Here is a 17,572-nt window from a genome sequence, read left to right as displayed (position 1 = left end):
TCACCTGGGCTACGGCCTCCTCGTGTTATCTTTAACAAAGTGAGCATAATACATTTTATCTGCCCAACAGTTATGAATAGTTCTTTCTTTTTTTTTTTTATTTATTATTTTTTTTAATAATTTTATTTTTTTAATGGGGTGACATCAATAAATCAGGATACATATATTCAAAGATAACAAGTCCAGGTTATTTTGTCGTTCAATTATGTTGCATACCCATCACCCAAAGTCAGATTGTCCTCTGTCACCTTCTATCTTGTTTTCTTTGTGCCCCTCCCCACCCCCTATCCCTCTCCCATTCCCCCCTCCCCCCCGTAACCACCACACTCTTATTAATGTCTCTCAGTTTCACTATTATGTCCCACCTACGTATGGAATAATACAGTTCCTGTTTTTTTCTGATTTACTTATTTCGCTTCGTATCATGTTATCAAGAGCCCACCATTTTGCTGTAAATGTTCTGATGTCATCATTTCTTATGGCTGAGTAGTATTCCATAGTGTATATGTGCCACATCTTCTTAATCCAGTCATCTATTGGTGGGCTTTTTGGTTGTTTCCATGTCCTGGCCACTGTGAACAATGCTGCAATAAACATGGGGCTGCATGTGTCTTTACGTATCAATGTTTCTGAGTTTTGGGGATATATACCCAGTAGAGGGATTGCTGGGTCATAAGATAGTTCTATTTTCAGTTTTTTGAGGAACCACCATACTTTCTTCCATAATGGTTGTACTACTTTACATTCCCACCAACAGTGGATGAGGGTTCCTTTTTCTCCACAGCCTCTCCAACATTTGCTATTACCTGACTTGCTAATAACAGCTAATCGAACAGGTGTGAGGTGGTATCTCATTGCCATTTTGATTTGCATTTCTCTAATAGCTAAAGAAGATGAGCATCTTTTCATATATCTGTTGGCCATTTGTATCTCTTCCTGGGAGAAGTGTCTGTTCATATCCTCTTCCCATTTTTTTATTGGATTGTTTGTTTGTTTGTTGTTGAGTTTTATGAGTTCTTTGTATATTTTGGATATTAGGCCCTTATCTGAGCTGTTGTTTGAAAAAATCATCTCCCATTTAGTTGGCTTTCTGTTTATTTTGTTATCAGTTTCTCTTGCTGAGCAAAAACTTCTTAGTCTGATGTAGTCCCATTCATTAATTTTTGCCTTCACTTCTCTTGCCATTGGAGTCAAATTCATAAAATGCTCCTTAAAACCCAGATCCCTGAGTTGAGTACCTATGTCTTCTTCTATGTACTTAATTGTTTCAGGTCTTATGTTTAGATCTTTGATCCATTTTGAGTTAATTTTTGTACAGGAGGAGAGACTGTAGTCCAGTTTCATTCTTTTGCATGTGGCTTTCCAGTTTTCCCAGCACCATTTATTGAAGAGGCTTTCTTTTCTCCATTGTGTGTTGTTGGCCCCTTTATCAAAAATTATTTGACTATATATATGTGGTTTTATTTCTGGACTTTCTATTCTGTTCCATTGGTCTGAGTGTCTATTTTTCTGCCAATACCATGCTGTTTTGATTGTCGTGGCCCTATAATATAGTTTGAAGTCAGGTATTGTAATGCCCCCAGCTTCATTCTTTTTCTTTAGGATTGCTTTGGCTATTCGGGGTTTTTTATAGTTCCATATAAATCTGATGATTTTTTGCTCTATTTCTTTAAAAAATGTCATTGGAATTTTGATGGGAATTGCATTAAATTTGTATATTGCTTTGGGTAATATAGCCATCTTGATTATATTTATTCTTCCTAGCCAAGAACAAGGTATGTTCTTCCATCTCATTATATCTTTTTCGATTTCCCTTAACAATGGTTTATAGTTTTCATTATATAAGTCCTTTACATTTTTTGTTATGTTTATTCCTAAGTATTTTATTTTTTTTGTTGCAATCGTGAAGGGGATTATTCTTTTGAGTTCCTTCTCAGTTGTTTCATTGTTTGCATATAGAAAGGCTATTGACTTCTGTATGTTAATTTTGTATCCTGCGACCTTACTGTATTGGCTTATTGTTTCTAGTAGTCTTTTTGTGGATTCTTTGGGGTTTTTGATGTATAGGATCATATCATCTGCAAAAAGTGATACCTTTACTTCTTCTTTTCCGATATGGATGCCTTTTATTTCTTTGTCTTGTCTGATTGCTCTGGCTAGAACCTCTAGTGCCACATTAAATAAGAGTGGAGAGAGTGGACAACCCTGTCTTGTTCCTGATTTAAGGGGGAAAGCCTTCAGTTTAGTGCCATTTAATATGATGTTAGCTGATGGTTTATCATATATGGCCTTTATCATGTTGAGATATTTTCCTTCTATACCCATTTTGTTGGGAGTCTTAAACATAAAATTGTGTTGTATTTTATCGAAAGCCTTTTCTGCGTCTATTAATAAGATCATGTGGTTTTTGTTTTTTGTTTTGTTGATATGGTGTATTATGTTAACCGTTTTACGTATGTTGAACCATCCTTGAGATTCTGGAATGAATCCCACTTGATCATGATGTATTATTTTTTTAATATGTTGTTGTATTCGATTTGCTAGTATTTTGTTTAGTATTTTAGCATCTGTATTCATTAGAGATATTGGTCTGTAGTTTTCTTTTTTTGTGCCATCCTTGCCTGGTTTTGGTATGAGGGTTATGTTGGCCTCATAAAATGTGTTTGGAAGTATTGCTTCTTCTTCAATTTTTTGGAAGACTTTGAGTAGAATAGGAACCAAGTCTTCTTTGAATGTTTGATAAAATTCGCTGGTATAGCCGTCAGGGCCTGGACTTTTATTTTTGGGGAGGTTTTTAATGGTTTTTTCTATTTCTTCTCTACTAATAGGTCTGTTTAGGCTTTCTGCTTCTTCTTGACTCAGTCTAGGAAGGTTGTATTGTTCTAGGAATTTATCCATTTCTTCTAGGTTGTTGAATTTAGTGGCATAAAGTTTTTCATAGTATTCTACAATAATTCTTTGTATATCTACGGTGTCCGTGGTGATTTCTCCTCTTTCATTTTGGATTTTGTTTATATGAGTTCTTTCTCTTTTTTCCTTGGTAAGTCTTGCCAAGGGTTTGTCAATTTTGTTGATCTTTTCAAAGAACCAGCTCCTTGTTCTATTAATTTTTTCTATAGTTTTTCTGTTCTCTAATTCATTTATTTCTGCTCTGATTTTTATTATCTCCTTTCTTCGGCTGGTTTTGGGTTGTCTTTGTTCTTCTTTTTCTAGTTCCTTAAGGTGGGAAGTTAAGTGGTTCACTTGGGCTCTCTCTTGTTTGTTCATATATGCCTGAAGCGATATGAACTTCCCTCTTATCACTGCTTTTGCTGCATCCCATAGATTCTGATATGTCATATTGTCATTTTCATTAGTCTGTATATATCTTTTGATCTCTGCACTTATTTTTTCTTTGACCCATTCATTTTTTAAAAGTATGTTGTTTAGTTTCCACATTTTTGTGGGATTTTTTTCTTCTTTTTTGCAGTTGAATTCTAGTTTCAAGGCTTTATGATCAGAAAATATGTTTGGTACAACTTCAATTTTTCTGAATTTGCTGATGTTGTTTTTGTGGCCCAACATATGGTCAATTCTTGAGAATGATCCATGTACACTGGAGAAAAATGTATACTCAGTCACTTTGGGATGAAATGTCCTGTAGATGTCTATCATATCCAGGTGCTCTAGTGTTTTGTTTAAGGCCACTATGTCTTTGTTGATTCTCTGTTTGGATGACCGATCTAGAGCCGTCAGCGATGTATTGAGGTCTCCAAGTATGATTGTATTTTTGTCAGTTTTTGTTTTAAGATCAATAAGTAGCTGTCTTATATATTTTGGTGCTCCTTGGTTTGGTGCATATATATTAAGAATTGTTATGTCTTCTTGATTCAGTGTCCCCTTAGCCATTATGAAATGGCCATTTTTGTCTCTGAGTACTTTTCCTGTCTTGTAGTCAGCATTATCCGATATGAGTATTGCTACACCTGCTTTTTTTTGGATGTTATTTGCTTGGAGTATTGTTTTCCAGCCTTTCAGTTCGAATTTGTTTTTATCCTTGTTACTTAGATGAGTTTTCTGTAGGCAGCATACAGTTGGATTTTCTTTTTTAATCCATTCTGCTACTCTGTGCCTTTTTATTGGTGAGTTTAATCCGTTTACATTTAGTGTAATTATTGATACTTGTGAGTTCCCTATTGCCATTTTATAGATTGCTTTCTGTTAGTTTTGTGTCTTGTTTGATCCTTCTCTTTCGTTTTTCTATCTTTTGTTTTTATTTGGTTGTATTCCATACATCTTTCCTCTGTTGCTATCTTTTTTATCTCATGTGCTTCTGTGGTGGTTTTTTCAATGGTGGTTACCTTTGAGTAATGAAAAGGGTCCCTACCCTGTTCATTGTAGCGAACTATTTTGTGAGTACTTTTGCACTCCATCGTCCTTTGCTACTGTTAATCTCCATCTTCTCCCCCTCTTTCTTTTTGTTGTTGTCACAGTTTAAATTTGGTTTTATTGTGTTCTTCTTGGAGCTTTTACTTGTGGCTCTGTTTTTTTTTGTTCTTTGTATCTGATTGGAGAACCCCCTTTAGTAATTCCTGGAGTGGGGGTTTTCTGATGATAAATTCCCTCATCTTTTCTGTATCTGTGAATGTTTTTATTTCTCCTTCATATTTGAAGGATAGCTGTGATGGGTATAGTATTCGTGGCTGAAAGTTCCTCTCTTTCAGGACTTTAAATATTGGGGTCCACTCTCTTCTAGCTTGTAGAGTTTCTGCTGAGAAATCTGATGATAATCTAATAGGCCTTCCTTTATATGTTGTGTTCTTCTTTTCCCTGGCTGCCTTGAGAATTTTTTCTTTGCTGTTGGTTTGTGTCAATTTCATTATGATATGCCTTGGAGTAGGTTTGTTGGGGTTAAGAAAACTCGGAGTTCTGTTTGCTTCTTGAACTTGAGGCTTTAGTTCTTTCCACAGGCTTGGGAAGTTCTCATCTATTATTTGTTTGAGTATGTTCTTCATTCCATTTTCTCTCTCTTCTCCCTCTGATATACCTATTATTCTTATGTTATTCTTTTTGATGGAGTCAGATAATTCTTGTAGGGCTATCTCATTTTTTTTAAATTTTTGAGTCTTTTTCTTCTTCTCTCTGTTGTGCCTCAAGTTGCTTGTCTTCTATTTCACTAATCCTCTTTTCTATCTGACCAGTTCTATTAGCTAAGCTTGTTACTTCGTTTTTCAGCTCGTGAATTGAGTTTTTCATCTCTGTTTGTTTGTTGTTTTTTTTTGTTGTTTCTTTTTTGTTTTTTACAGAGGCAGAGATAGACAGGGACAGACAGACAGGAACGGAGAGAGATGAGAAGCATCAATCATCAGTTCCTTGTTGTGCATTGCGACTTCTTAGTTGTTTATTGATTGCTTTCTCACATGTGCCTTGACCATGGGCCTTCAGCAGACTGAGTAACCCCCTGCTGGAGCCAGCGACCTTGGGTCCAAGCTGGTGAGCTCTTTGCTCAAGCCAGATGAGCCCGCGCTCAAGCTGGCGACCTCGGGGTCTCGAACCTGGGTCCTTCCGCATCCCAGTCCGACACTCTATCCACTGCACCACCACCTGGTCAGGCTCTGTTTGTTTTTATAGTTTCAATTTCCTTGGACATATGTTCTTTGTGTTCATTGAGTTGTTTTCTGAGCTCCCTCAATTGCCTTTCTGTGTTTTCTTGTATATCTCAAAGGATTTTTAGGATTTCTATCTTGAATTCTCTGTCATTTAGCTCCAAGGTTTCCAATATATTAAATTTTTTCTCCATAGATTTTTCCTCATCTAGCTGTGTTACCTCTCTTTCTTTTGTATTCATGATATTCGATTTTCTCTTCCTTAATGGCATCTGAGGGTGGTTTTGTTGATAGTATTAATGAGATTTAATAAAGAATAAAAAGTTAAAAAAATAATAAAAAAATAAAAAATCGAAAAGAGTTGTTTTTTAAAAAAAATTAATAATGAAATAAAGAAAAATAAAATTAAATTAAAATTAAAAAAAAAGGAAATTATTCCCCCCCCTCCTTTTTTCCTCTCCTCTCCTCTCCCCTCTTTCTTGAGAAAATCTTGTGGTGAACTGTGAATTATAACAAACAATGCCTGTGATGGAGGGCCTGAATTGGGGAAAAATAATAAAGGGGCAAAAAAAAAAAAAAAAGGAAAAAAGAAAAAAAAGAGCGTATGGACCCACAAAAAACAAATAAGGAAAAAATTTGGGTCAAGAATAAAATGATTTGCTTTTAGGTGTTGGTTGTCTAAGAGTTATGAGAGGAATAAGAGGAAAACGGAAAAATGGGGGGACAAATTAAAAAATTACTATTGTATTTAGTGGAACAAGAACTAGATAATATGGAGAGCCAGGGATGAGCGCACTGCTAGTGAGTTAAAAAGGTGAAGTAAAAACCCCCCAAAATGCCACAAACATAAGTTTGAGTCCCAGATAAGATAATTTGTTTGTTATTGAGGTTTGAATGAGAGGAGATGTAAAGGAGAAAGGAAGAAACTAATATAGAGGGAGAAAAGAAAGAGAGAGAGAGAAAAAAAGAGGGAACCATTAAAAAAAGAAAAAAGAAAGGAGAGAGAGAGAGAGAGAGAGTTAAGGGTTTTAGAGTGCAACCCTCATAGAGAGAAAGGAAGAGAAGAGAAAAGATAATGGGAGATGTAACACTTATGGGTAGTGTAGTTCAAGGAGAGGAGAGAGTAAGACCGGTAGAGAGTTAATCGGCCAAATTGGAGGAGGAAAAAAAAGTATCAAGAATGAAGATAAGGCCCTGGCCGGTTGGCTCAGCGGTAGAGCGTCGGCCTAGCGTGCGGAGGACCCGGGTTCGATTCCCGGCCAGGGCACACAGGAGAAGCGCCCATTTGCTTCTCCACCCCTCCGCCGTGCTTTCCTCTCTGTCTCTCTCTTCCCCTCCCGCAGCCAAGGCTCCATTGGAGCAAAGATGGCCCGGGAGCTGGGGATGGCTCTGTGGCCTCTGCCCCAGGCGCTAGAGTGGCTCTGGTCGCAACATGGCGACGCCCAGGATGGGCAGATTATCGCCCCCTGGTGGGCAGAGCGTCGCCCCTGGTGGGCGTGCCGGGTGGATCCCGGTCGGGCGCATGCGGGAGTCTGTCTGACTGTCTCTCCCCATTTCCAGCTTCAGAAAAAATGAAAAAAAAAAAAAAAAAAAAAAAAAAAAAAAAAAAAAAAGAATGAAGATAAGAGAAACAAATGAACAAATATAATAGAATGGGATAGGTTATAAGTCTGCAGATTATTCTTGATTTTGAGAGGTTATCTTCTTGCTTTTTCTTTTCTCTCCCTCTTCCTGGTCGGTGACTCTGTACCCCGGGTTCTGCCCCTTTGGCACGCTCAGGTAGAGGTTTGCAGCTGATAATTCTCTATGGCAATGTCATGTAGTGTGCTTTAGTCTCGTTGACAGTCGAAGCTCATTAGCATTTATAGGCTCCGACAGTGAGAGAGTCCGTGTTCCTGGAGCCTTTCTCCTAGTCTTTCCTTCCTCAATTAGTAGCCTGATAATCCAGCTATGGGGTTGCTGCTGCCTCTGCCTGGATAGTAAGAGGCTCAAAGAGCTGGCAACTCCCCACTCTATTTCCACTCAGCACAGGGCTTTGGGTAAGGCTCAGTCAGTCAGATCTGCTAGCATATTCAGGCGGGCTTTCCGCCCATTCAAAGACCTCTGGCTCTGCCACTCTGTCCGGTAACACAAGCGGGCGCCCACTTCCGGGGCGCTTGGAGGAAACTCTCACTCACTGTCTGCAACCAGGATATCCGGCCAGCAGTCTCACGCTCTGAGTGTAACCCCCAACCGCAGGGAAAAGGTGCAGCGTTGGAATTGAGTCTTGCTCCGTCCCCGTGCGTGGCTTTTGCAAGGTGCTGGGGCGGCCCGAGATTTAGCTTTGGCCCACACAAAGGCCCCTGACTCTGCCCCTCTGTGCGATAACATGGGCGCGCACTGCCGAGGCACTCGGAGGAATCGCTCACTCCTTATCTGCGCGCGCAAACCAGGATATGAGGCCGGCCGTGGTTCCCTCTGAGTGAAATACCCTCCAGCACGGAAAATCTCCACCATTGGAATTAGTTCTCACTCCCTCCAGTGCGTGGCTTTCCCAGGGCGCTGGGGCTGCCCAGAGACTCTGCCCTCAGCCCACAGAAAGGCCTCTGACCCTCCCTCTCCGTGGGGCAACACGGGCACCCACTCTCGGGGCCTAGGAAGAAATTCTCGCCCACTAACTGCGCACCGACCAGGAGACCGGGTAAAATGGCCGCTCCGCTTGTCTTTCTTTGTTTGGGTTTGGCGCGAGTGTTAGCTTGTATTGCCCGGGTTGCCACAGGATCAGATTTTCCTCGGCTTGGATCTGCGTGCCACAGCTTGGTTTGGCCATTTGTGTCGCGGTCTGGATCTATTCACCCCCTTTGCCCGCCTCAGTTTCTATATTCACAGTTACCAGAGAAAGCCGCCTTGTTTAGGTTAGTGAGGAAGGCGGAGCATTTCTTACTCCCTATTTCCTTCGGGGTTTGGTTATATATTTAGCCAATTTTTCACTCAATCATACCTTTGGGTGTATTGCGAAGCATCTGGAAGCTCCAAGTATAGGTTTTTCTGTTTCTGGTTGAAGATCTTGTTGAGTTTTGGGGGAGATTTATCGGTATCGCTTCCTACCCCGCCATTACTCTGACGTCATCCCAGGAATAGTTCTTTCTTGATCCTATACCAAATATAATTTTAACTAAGTCTGCCTTTCTTTCATATTACTATGTTATTATCATGGCAAGAATACTGTTTTACATATAGATTTTACAATAAAGCAATTTTATTTTGAAAATGTCAATTTAGTTTTTGTATTTCTTCTGTGAAAGCCTCTTTTAGGCAGTAGACGACTTGCATTATTCTGACTCATGCTTCCTCCAAACTTTTGTATACTAGACTTCCAATGGGTATATTTTTCCTCCTATGACACAGCTTTTCCTGATGTGTCATCACTCTGACTTATAAGAAGACAGAGAAGATGACCAAGCAGACCAGCCTTGGTTATCAAGTAGGTTATTTTTATATGAGTTAATCCTATTCCCTTGCAGAATAGCAGTTCATTACAGAATATTAAAATACTGAGGCAACAATAGGTTGCTTCCACAGTTTGTCTATTGTAAATAATGCTGGGATTACATATGGATGTTTCTTTGGATAAATGTCCAGAAGTGGAATTGCTGGGTCTTTTTTTTGTGTCTTGTTACGTAGCTTTTGTTTCCAAAGTATATTTTGCCTGGTATAAACATTGTTATTCCAGCTTTTTGTTTTTTATTTCTATTTTCGTGAAATATTTTTTATCCCTTTACTTTGTTTGTGTCTTTTGATCTGAAGTGAGTTTCTTTCAGACAGCATATGTGAATCTTGTTTTGTTATCCATTCAGCCACCCTATATTTTTTTGATTGGAGCAGTTAATCCATTTCCATTTAAAGTAATTGTTGATATACATATTTATTGCCATTTTACTATTCATATTTTTAATCATTTTCGTCTTCTTAAAGAAGACCCTGTAACGTTTCCAAGATATGGGAGCAACCTAAATGTTCATCACTAGATGAATGGATAAAGAAGAATGGTGCATATATGAAATATGACTTAGTCATAAAGAGTTAAATCTTGCCATCTGCAACAATATGGATGGACCTACTGTGCTGAGTGAAATAAGTCAGACAGAAAAAGACAAACGCCAGATGATTTCACTTATATGTGGAATCTAAAAAAACAAGCAAGCAGAACAGAAACAGTCATAGATAACATTTTTTAATATATTTTTTCAATTGAATTTATTGGGGTGACATTGGTTAATACAATTATATAGGTTTCAAGTATACCATTCCATAATACATCATCTGTTCACTGCACTGTGCTTTTGCCACCCCAAGTTGTCTCCTTCCATCACCATTTATCCCCCTTGACCCTCCTCAACCTCTCCCACCCCTTTCCCTCCCATAATCACTGTTGTTTCAAGCCATTTCTCCCTTTACCTTTCACCCAGCCCCTAACCCCCTTCTCCTCTGACAGCTGTCTGTTCTCTACATCTATGAGTCTGATTGTATTTTGTTTGCTAGTTCATTTTGTTCATTAGATTTCACATATAAGTAAAACTATATGGTACTTGTCTTTGACTGGCTTATTTCACTTAGCAAAATAATTTCCAAGTCATCCATGCTGTTGTAAAAGGTAAGATTTCCATCTATTTATGGCTGAGTAGTGTTCCATTGTGTAAATGTATCACAGCTTTTTTAATCCACTCATCTACTGATAGATGCTTGGGCTGCTTCTAAATCTTGGCCATTGTAAAACGGCTGCAATGAACATAGGAGTGCATGTATTGTTTCAGATTAGTGCTTTGAGTTTCTCGGGTATAGTCCCAGAATAGGAATTGCTGATGCATAAGGCAATGCATTTTTAATTTTTTGAGGTAACTCCAGACTGCTTTCCATGTGGGTGCACCAGTCTGCATTCCCAACAGTGTATGAGAATTCCTTCTCCACATCCTAGCCAACACTTGTTTGTTGATTTATTGATGATAGCCATTCTGACAGGTGTGAAATGATATCGCATTATGGTTTTAATTTGCATTAATCTGATGGTTAGTGATGTTGAACATCTTTTCATATGTCTATTGGCCATCTGTATGTCTTCTTTGGAGAAGCATCTATGCAGGTCTTTTGCCTATTTTTTAACCGAATTGTCTTGTGTGTATGTGTTGGGTTGTATAAGTCCCTTAAAAATTTTAGATATTGTCCTTATCAGATGTATCAGAAAAGACGTTCTCACATTCAGTGGCTTGTCCTTTCATTTTGTTGACGGTATCCTTTGCTGTGCAAAAACTTTTAGAGAACATTTTAATGGCTGCTACATGGGCAGGGGATTAGGGGACAGGTGAAAAAGGTGAAGGAATGAAGAAGTAAAAATTAGTAGTTACAGAATAGTCATGGAGATGTAAGGTATAGCATAGGGAATATAGTCAGTACTGTGATAACTATGGATGGTGCCAGATGGGTACTATAGATTTATCGGCTTGATTGCTTAGTAAGTTGTTACATGTCTGATCAATGGGTTGTACACCTGAAACTAACATGTCAACTGTAATTGACAAAGATTACTTAAAAAATAAATAGCCAGACCAGGTGGTGGTGCAGTGGATAGTGTTGGACTGGGATGCGGAGGACCCAGGTTTGAAACCCTGAGGTTGCCAGCTTGAGCACGGGTCCATCTGGTTTGAGCAAGGCTCATCAGCTTGAGCCCAAGGTTGCTGGCTTGAGCAAAGGGTCACTCACTCTGCTGTAGGCCCTGGTCAAGGCACATATGAAAAAGCAATCAATGAACAACTAAGGAGCTGCAATGAAGAATTGATGCTTCTCATCTCTCTCCCTTCCTGTCTGTCCCTCTCTCTCTGTCACAAAAAATAAAATAAAAATAAAAAAAATTACTTCAATCTTTAGTAGTCCATCTTGATTTCTTCTTACTTTAAGTCTACATGTCTCATTTACAAAGGTTGTTTATGCTGGAAACATACAGCAAAAGGAAAGAGCTATATATAGAGAAATTGGACAGGACAGCACCTACTCCTGGAGCATCTACTAACTGGTGTTTCTTCCATAGTGTCAATGGCATTACTCTATGCTCTAATTTTGCAACCCTGCACTGAAATTTATACCATGGGACCAGAATATAGTCCAAATAAGGGACTCACCGGTAAATGAAAAAAACTATCAACAACTCATGTTTATTTATTGATAAAGGATAAGGATTGGAAAAACAAGACTTGCTAACTTTCCCATGTTGATCTTCTTTAAAATAAAAAACAAACAAAAAGAAAACACTACTCAGCATGTTTGTTCAGTCCACAGTTTCTTTTCATGTGACTTACAAGGTGTTATTTTAACAGGAATAGAACACAAGGAGCAATGTGATTAACAAGGAAAAGCCAGTTCAGGCAGATAGCAGTCTCCAGTTTTATCCTAGCAGAGAATATTCTTGTTGGACTTGGTAAAAAGCTCTGAGAGGAAGGAAGAGACGTTAGAATTTCCCTCCGATACCACATTTTAAAGAAATCCAACTTAGTTATGTTCTCTAAATATCATATATGAATAATTTAGAACAGACTATAAAAACCTTACTTTTCTTCAAGAAATTTTTTATTTCCTCTGCCAAACTTCCCAGTTATAATGCAAACACATACTGTATATTTAACGGAGAGATGATCTTTCTCATGTTTTCTGGATGAAGACTGGTTCAGTTGTAGTTCAACAACTACCCAGTTGTCTTACTATCATATTTCCTTCCCACAAATTAAAGTACCATTTGAATTTTTATTGCATTTCTAAGTATTATATGTACATTATATATGATTTTCAATGTACCAAAAAGTCCAAGGGAAATTAAACCCCAACTATCCTATCACTCAGGAAGAAATCCTTATTATTAATAGTATAATATTAATAGTATATACTCTTCTTGAACTTGCACATTAACATATTAAGGGTTCTTAACCATTTTACTGTTGTTTTAAACAATGTTTCCCAAACTTCTTAGACCATGAATCCTTTGGTGGTACAATAACTATTAACCTGACTAATTCAGGATCTAGGGAACAGATTTTAGGAAGGCCACTTTAATGAATGTATCTCAGTACAGGATCTTCAGCCACGTTAGTAATCCAGAGTTAACCAAACTCAACAATGTTCATTCCTCTATGTACATTGATAACTTTACTTCAAGAAAGTAACATGCCTGGGTAATTTTATATTATGTTAATTATATCACAATAAAGCCTTTTATTTGAAAGACAACAATATGCTTGTATTTTAGGAATACTGAGAAATAGAGTAACCTGATGAACACGAGAAACAGGAGATCAAAGGAGCAAAAAAAAAAGGATAGCTTTAAAGAATATTTTATGAGGTTCAAGGTGATTCATTCTTGACCACAAGAGAGGGTACATTTTTAATTACAATGATGTCTCACAGATTCATACTTCATAATTATATCTCTTCTAACTTTTCCATTCAAATGTTTTTGCAATGTTTGCTAATTGATCTTCTCAAGCCCTCTACAGTACAAAAGATTAAGTGCATACATCAGGGTGGAAATGAATAGCAGCAACCATGTTACAAACAGCCCATCATAAGTACAGCATTTCTTTTAAACTTCATGTTTTTCCTGATATATACATACAAGGAAATATTTTTAAAATTCAATCATTAAGTTTCCAATTTATATTCTTTAGGGAAAACAGATACATAAAGAATATATGTTACTTTATATGCCTTAAAACACATGAAATATACTCTGAGAAGTAAAGCTCAAAGCTAAATACTTCCTTCTAATCTTACCATCTTTTTCTAGAAGCAAAAATGGACAAGAGTGCTGTAAGTGCTACATCAGTCATACTCCATGCATCCCTCCTAGAGCTGACACATGAAAAGATTTCACTTGTTGTCGAAGAGCAGCAATTTTCAAACCATGTGCCATGGCACATCTAATTTTTTAAACAGCAACACCTGACTAGTCAGAGGCACTGACCTCTTTCCATTAAATTGTCAAATGAAGAAATAACAGCAGTCAACTCAACAATAGTGGTGCGTATGCCATCTTAAACTAGAAATATAGAGGTCATACAGTCGAGTTGCATCTTATTGGTCCTATCACACAATAAGTTTGTGTCTGATTGGTTAATTCTTGGTACCAGAAATCTTTATATACAAGTACAGGCATCCAATTTTTAAAAAAGTCACTTTGGAACAAAAAGCATAGTTAAATACTATTATTTGTTTTTGTAAACCAATCAAAATTATACCTATTTTTTTTGTTAGATCAACAAAAAATATATTGTTTGGTGTGTCACAGAATTTTAGTAATTAGTTTGAGATGAAAAGGTTAAAAATCACTGCTACAGATGAACTATACCAATCAAATATCACTTTTAGACTTTCTCTCTTGATTCTTTGAGCCATTTTTATCACTCACAGAAAACAAAAATATCATAAAAGGAGATACTTTTAAAATACAAACTACTTATTGAACTATTATACTATTTACAACACCATTCTTCAAAGAGGCCACAAAAATTATAGCAAGACTCAAGGGTAAGCTTTTTTATTTTTTCAGTCAGCTTGTGTAGTTTCACAGCAACTGGATACTTGTATAGAGACTTGCAGGTGGTTCTGACTCAGTTTCTGTTCACGCTATGTAGAGCATCAATGAGGGTTTTATTGTACTCTGCAATCTGCTTGTTCACATTCTTCATAATTGACTGGTAATCACTCTCTTGACTCTTGGTTGCTATGACTAATTACATAAGTTAAGGGGAAACACTATAAATAAAAATATTAATCATACTTGTATCTTTTCTTATTGAAAAGTGAAGATGGTACAAAGCACAATTAGAATATTTAAAAAATATATATACTATTTTAGCAGATTAAGCATCAACTGAAACCTAAAAGGCCAAGCAAAACTGGTTTCAAAAAAGATCATTTACTATATAAAGCTTTTTTATAGTTAATATGTTATATATTTCAATCTAATTCTGGTCTTAGAACAATTGAGTATTCTAAAGAACCATGTTCTCTAAAGAATCACAAAGAATTTCAGGCAAGTCTCTAGAATTCACTGTTTCAAAATCACCTACTTGATGTTGCACAAAAACTAGAGTACTATACATTAGCTTATTGTGAATGGGAGTCTTTAGCTTTTAAACTAAGTTCCATGACCACTGGGAATAGAGCCCCTTATGCATCTCATGTGTAGATAAGCTGTGGTCCCTGCTGCCCTGAGCTGAGGTTCAGCAGTGTCCTAGAAGAGAACCTATGCTGCAATGAGTCAGGATCTAATTCTCCAAGTAGAGATGTCCTTGAATGGGATCAAGGAAGGTAATATAAAACTACTTTGGGGAAATGTTTCTTACAACTTCATAATACATGTCCTAAACAGCTGCTTCCTCCTATAATTACAAACAAAAATAAGAAGATGGGACATAGGGTACCATCTTGGTAGAAATAAGATGAAGTTGAATTGGCTGAAACACAGATGAGCTGAAGGACAGATTTCTCATAACACTACTTAGTCTCCCTTTGCTGCACAGATATCCAAGTACAGCAGTATATACAATAACAACCATACCACAAACATACAGATGATTATATATAATTTGCCCAGCAACTCTGAGAGGAAATATTAACTATATATAAGATAATAAAATTGAGGGTTAAGCAAACTAAGTAAATTGTCTGAAGTCCATGAACTATAAGTAGTAGAGTCAACATTTAAAATTATATCTATTGACTCCATAATCTGTGCACTTAGTCACACTATGACTTTATATACTCCACTTTCTATTAGTTACTTTGCCACATACACAAACACCCTAACTACTGTAGAGTGGAAACTAAGTCTTATTTCTTTATTTCCCACATAGTTCAGCTCAGTGTTTTGTACATATTTGGTATCTGATGAGTGTGTATTGAATTATTTCATTTCAGTCTGTAAAGAAATTCCTAGAAAACAAAACAACTTGGTCAAGTTAATTTGCATTTTAAAGGATACATTCTTTCATCACAAAATTATTTTGTTCATGGTGTTGCCACTTCCTCTCCAGATTTGTAAGCTAAAAACACAAAAGAAAAATGTTAACCAGTGCCATATTCACAAAAATTATTATGCACCCTTTTTTAAGAGGATAAGAAAAAAAAAATACCCCATTTTAAATCTTTTTTTTTTTTTTACAGAGACAGAGAGTCAGAGAGAGGGATAGATAGGGACATACAGACAGGAATGGAGAGAGATGAGAAGCATCAATTTTTCATTGTGGTACTTTAGTTTTCATTGATTGGTTTCTCATATATGCCTTGACCGGGGGGCTACAGCAGACTGAGTAACCCCTTGCTCAAGTCAGCGACCTTGGGTCCAAGCTGGTGAGCTCGGGGTCTCGAACCTGGGTCCTCCGCATCCCAATCCAACGCTCTATCCACTACGCCACTGCCTGGTCAGGCCCATTTTAAATCTTATCAACTCCTTGTATGAGATAAAGCTATGATAGACAAAAAAGAAATTTAGGAAGTATTAATATATTAATAAATACAATGTTGATTTTGACAACAGATTTACTATATTTTAGTAGGGAGATATTTAAAATATTATTATACCAATGAATGTGCCACCTGAAAGACAATTTATGGTTTTTCCTTTCCTAAAAGAACTTAAAAAAGAAGAATGGAACTTAATAGGAATCTCTCCTTGAAATATGGAAGTCTAATGCCACAAACGTAATATATATTCTAACACTGCCAAAGGTTCAGCTATATAGGAGAAACTTCCTTATTTCCAGGGCTGAATTTCCTGTCTAACTCCACAAACTGTGATAAGAGCAGAGCTGCAGTGTGAAGATTATGAGAGCACTGGTGAAAAGCTGGCACTGTTACAATAATTTCTGCATCAACAGGAAGCTAATGTGGATATTATATTCACGGTTGCTTCCTCAGAAGACAATTTTACTGTTATAGAATTAAACTGTTTTTTTCATTTAATTAACCTTGTAACTCTGGGTTATGGTCTTTCTTTTTTAAGATGCACATAGTTGTTGTTTTTTTCCCTAAGCAAAGCACCATCTGAAAAATAAAATATAAAATGTTCTGCCCGGATCATTTTTTAAAATCTGGTAATTGCAGCAGCTTTAGTAATATTTCTTCATACTTTCATGCTAAGTTATTTTTGGGGCATAAGTTCAGACTTAATGTATCATCCTATTGTTTTCTCCAAAGAAGGAGATCCAGACATTAGGATGAATCATAACTAATAAATTACATGAATTTATGTTCTATGAGTTAACATTGCTAAATCAGATCGATTTCCCCCAGATAGGACCTTGAAGTAAAGGTGGACTTCAAAAAGCAGTCTTCACTTTTTGATAATAAAGCTCTAATAAGCTTTTGTGAAGTACCAAAATTTTCCCTCTTAGTTTTACTCAAACAGGTAGACTTATTATAAAGCAGCAGACCTCTTGACTGCTACAAGAATAATACTATAAAATATTATCTCCCCTCACCTAAAAAAATAGCAATACTATCGCAGATGGTTAAATTTTTTCTATATCACACATCTTTATTAGAGACTTGCTTTTAAACCTCCGAGGCTATCATGAAGCACAAAACTTTTTTTTCTACTACTTTTTAAAAACATCTCTTATAAATTCTTTATATATTAACCCGTATCAAATACATGATTTTCAAATATTTTCTCCAATTCCATAAGTTGCTTTTTCATTTTGTTGATTGCAAAAGGAACAGTTTTTTAGTTTGATGTAGATCCACTTACTTATTTCTGCCTTTGTTGCTTGTGCTTTTGGTGTCATACCAAAAAGTTGTTGCCAAGACTAATGTAATGTCTCTATGTGTTCTTCTACAAGTTTCACAGTTGTTCCCATATAGACATGTTAAATGATTTCAAATAACTAACAGTCATTCATTAAAAAAATCCAGCTGTGATGTAAAGTTATTTATAGATATCAAAAACTAGTTTTCTATAAAAG

At 36.8% G+C, this 17,572-nt stretch overlaps 1 protein-coding gene across 4 annotated transcripts in view; it reads right to left on the bottom strand.

Moving 5' to 3' along the window:
* Positions 1 to 12,164: 12,164 nt before the first annotated feature.
* Positions 12,165 to 17,572, bottom strand: part of IFT74 (intraflagellar transport 74) — a 111,457-nt gene continuing 106,049 nt past the window's right edge. For all 4 annotated transcript variants that reach the window (XM_066257379.1, XM_066257381.1, XM_066257378.1 and 1 more), the window contains 2 exons: positions 15,592 to 15,652; positions 12,165 to 14,334 (listed from right to left, as the gene is read on the bottom strand). In XM_066257379.1, coding sequence (XP_066113476.1) covers positions 14,216 to 14,334; positions 15,592 to 15,652 — 180 coding nt within the window. In that variant the 3' untranslated portion in view covers positions 12,165 to 14,215. The remainder of the gene's footprint in view (positions 14,335 to 15,591; positions 15,653 to 17,572) is intronic.

This window comes from Saccopteryx bilineata, chromosome 2, assembly GCF_036850765.1.
Source record: "Saccopteryx bilineata isolate mSacBil1 chromosome 2, mSacBil1_pri_phased_curated, whole genome shotgun sequence".
NCBI classification, from domain to species: domain Eukaryota; kingdom Metazoa; phylum Chordata; class Mammalia; order Chiroptera; family Emballonuridae; genus Saccopteryx; species Saccopteryx bilineata.
Note: the sequence above shows the minus strand (reverse complement) of the source record. Positions and strands in the feature narration are given on the sequence as shown.